The sequence below is a fragment of the Rosa rugosa genome, chromosome 5, assembly GCF_958449725.1.
Source record: "Rosa rugosa chromosome 5, drRosRugo1.1, whole genome shotgun sequence".
NCBI lineage: Eukaryota > Viridiplantae > Streptophyta > Magnoliopsida > Rosales > Rosaceae > Rosa > Rosa rugosa.
Window position 1 is genome coordinate 47,230,825 of NC_084824.1, and position 1,583 is coordinate 47,232,407.

The window sequence follows — 1,583 nt, forward strand, 5'->3', positions numbered from 1 at the left end:
TAACTGGCCAAGACGAAAGTTCTATTTTAAACTTATTGTCACTGGCCAAGTCACTGTCCATGTAACTGACAAAGTAACTGGCCAAGTAAATCGCTGGCCAAGTCACTGTCCATGTAACTGTGGAAGTCACTGGCCAGGCCAAGTCATTGGACATGTGATTGTTAAATAAACGACATCACTATCTATGTTACTTACACTATTCATTCTTTGCAGAGTATACTTCTGGGATGGAAGACAGTATGGAGCACAAGTTTCAAGACAGGATTTAAAAGACATGATCATGGACGAACCGATAGCAAGCAATTGCATCGAATGTTATGGAATTCTCTTGACTGATCAGCTGTTGGAGAAAGAATCACAAGGATTGGATGTCCCAACTTTTATGAATCCCTTGTGCTGGGTAAGTAGTGGAACGATTATCAATCTACAATCAAAGCAAATGATTCTTAATTGATAATAACTTGTCTTCTTTTTTTCTTACAAACAGAATTCTGCAGAAAATTTGATGGTGTATTATGTACATCTGTACCTATGCGAACCACTGTTCCAGAATCTGGCAAGATCCAACTATATATTGTTCCCAATCTCACATGAATCAGGATTTCATCATACACTGCTCATTTTTGACAAGGAATTAAAGAACTGGTACCACTGTGATTCAAAAAGACCGAAAAAATCATCAACTGGAAAATCCTTTAAAAATGTACAAAAAATGGTATGGAACACTTTCGTCATACTAATTTCATATATTTAATTTAAGCAGAAAGCATATTATTGATTATGTTGCGATGTTGGAAATGCAGGTTGACATGGTAGAACTTTGGATGACAGCAGTAAAAGAACAAGCCGATGACATGCTGGAACAGGGATGCAGAATGAAATTTGATGAAAAGAACAGTTCAGAAGAAGAACTGAAAATGATGGAAGTTCCATTGACTGAAACCGAGAGAGAAAGCATAAAGTGGATCAAGAATAACTATAAAACAAAAATGGCAGTGACAGAACTCAAAGACAGCCCTCAGCAAGGAGAAGATTCGTAAGTACACAGCTCTTTAAAAATGTCAATATAATCATTATAAAGTTCAAATTCATTTACTTCAATTTTTATATGATGAACAGATTGGATTGCGGACTTTTTGTAATGTACACAATGGAGACAATTTCGAAAAAAGGGAGAGTTCCAAAGAAGCTCACAAAGGATGATATTTTGAAGTTTAGAGCTCATGTTGTAAAGTCATTTGCAGAAAGTAGGCACAGCTGGAACTCAACACATGAAGAATCGTAGAAATTTGTTTAGGGAATAGGATAGGTTATATAGTTTTTCCGAATTGATTCATCATATATATCCATTCATTTGTTCAATCGAAATTTCAATTTTTTAATATTTTCTTGCAGATATTGCTTCAGTATATAAAAGTTTGTTTGATATGATCTTCTGAAACGAATTCATGTACTTAGGTACCTTTTAAAGTAAGTAACTGGCTAAGTTACAGAGACACTGAATGTCACTGGAAATGGCAACCTGTATGTCATAGACCAAGTCACTGGTCAAGTCACTGTACGTCTCAAGTAACTGGCAAAGT

The 1,583-nt window shown here is 35.5% G+C and overlaps 1 protein-coding gene across 1 annotated transcript; it reads left to right on the forward strand.

Annotated features, from left to right (window-relative positions):
- Positions 1–518: 518 nt before the first annotated feature.
- Positions 519–1,314, forward strand: LOC133708222 (uncharacterized). The gene is made up of 3 exons (XM_062133684.1): positions 519–715; positions 804–1,036; positions 1,120–1,314. The coding sequence occupies exons 1-3, from the start codon at positions 713–715 to the stop codon at positions 1,283–1,285; spliced, it is 402 nt and encodes a 133-aa protein (XP_061989668.1). The 5' UTR covers positions 519–712; the 3' UTR covers positions 1,286–1,314.
- Positions 1,315–1,583: the final 269 nt, after the last annotated feature.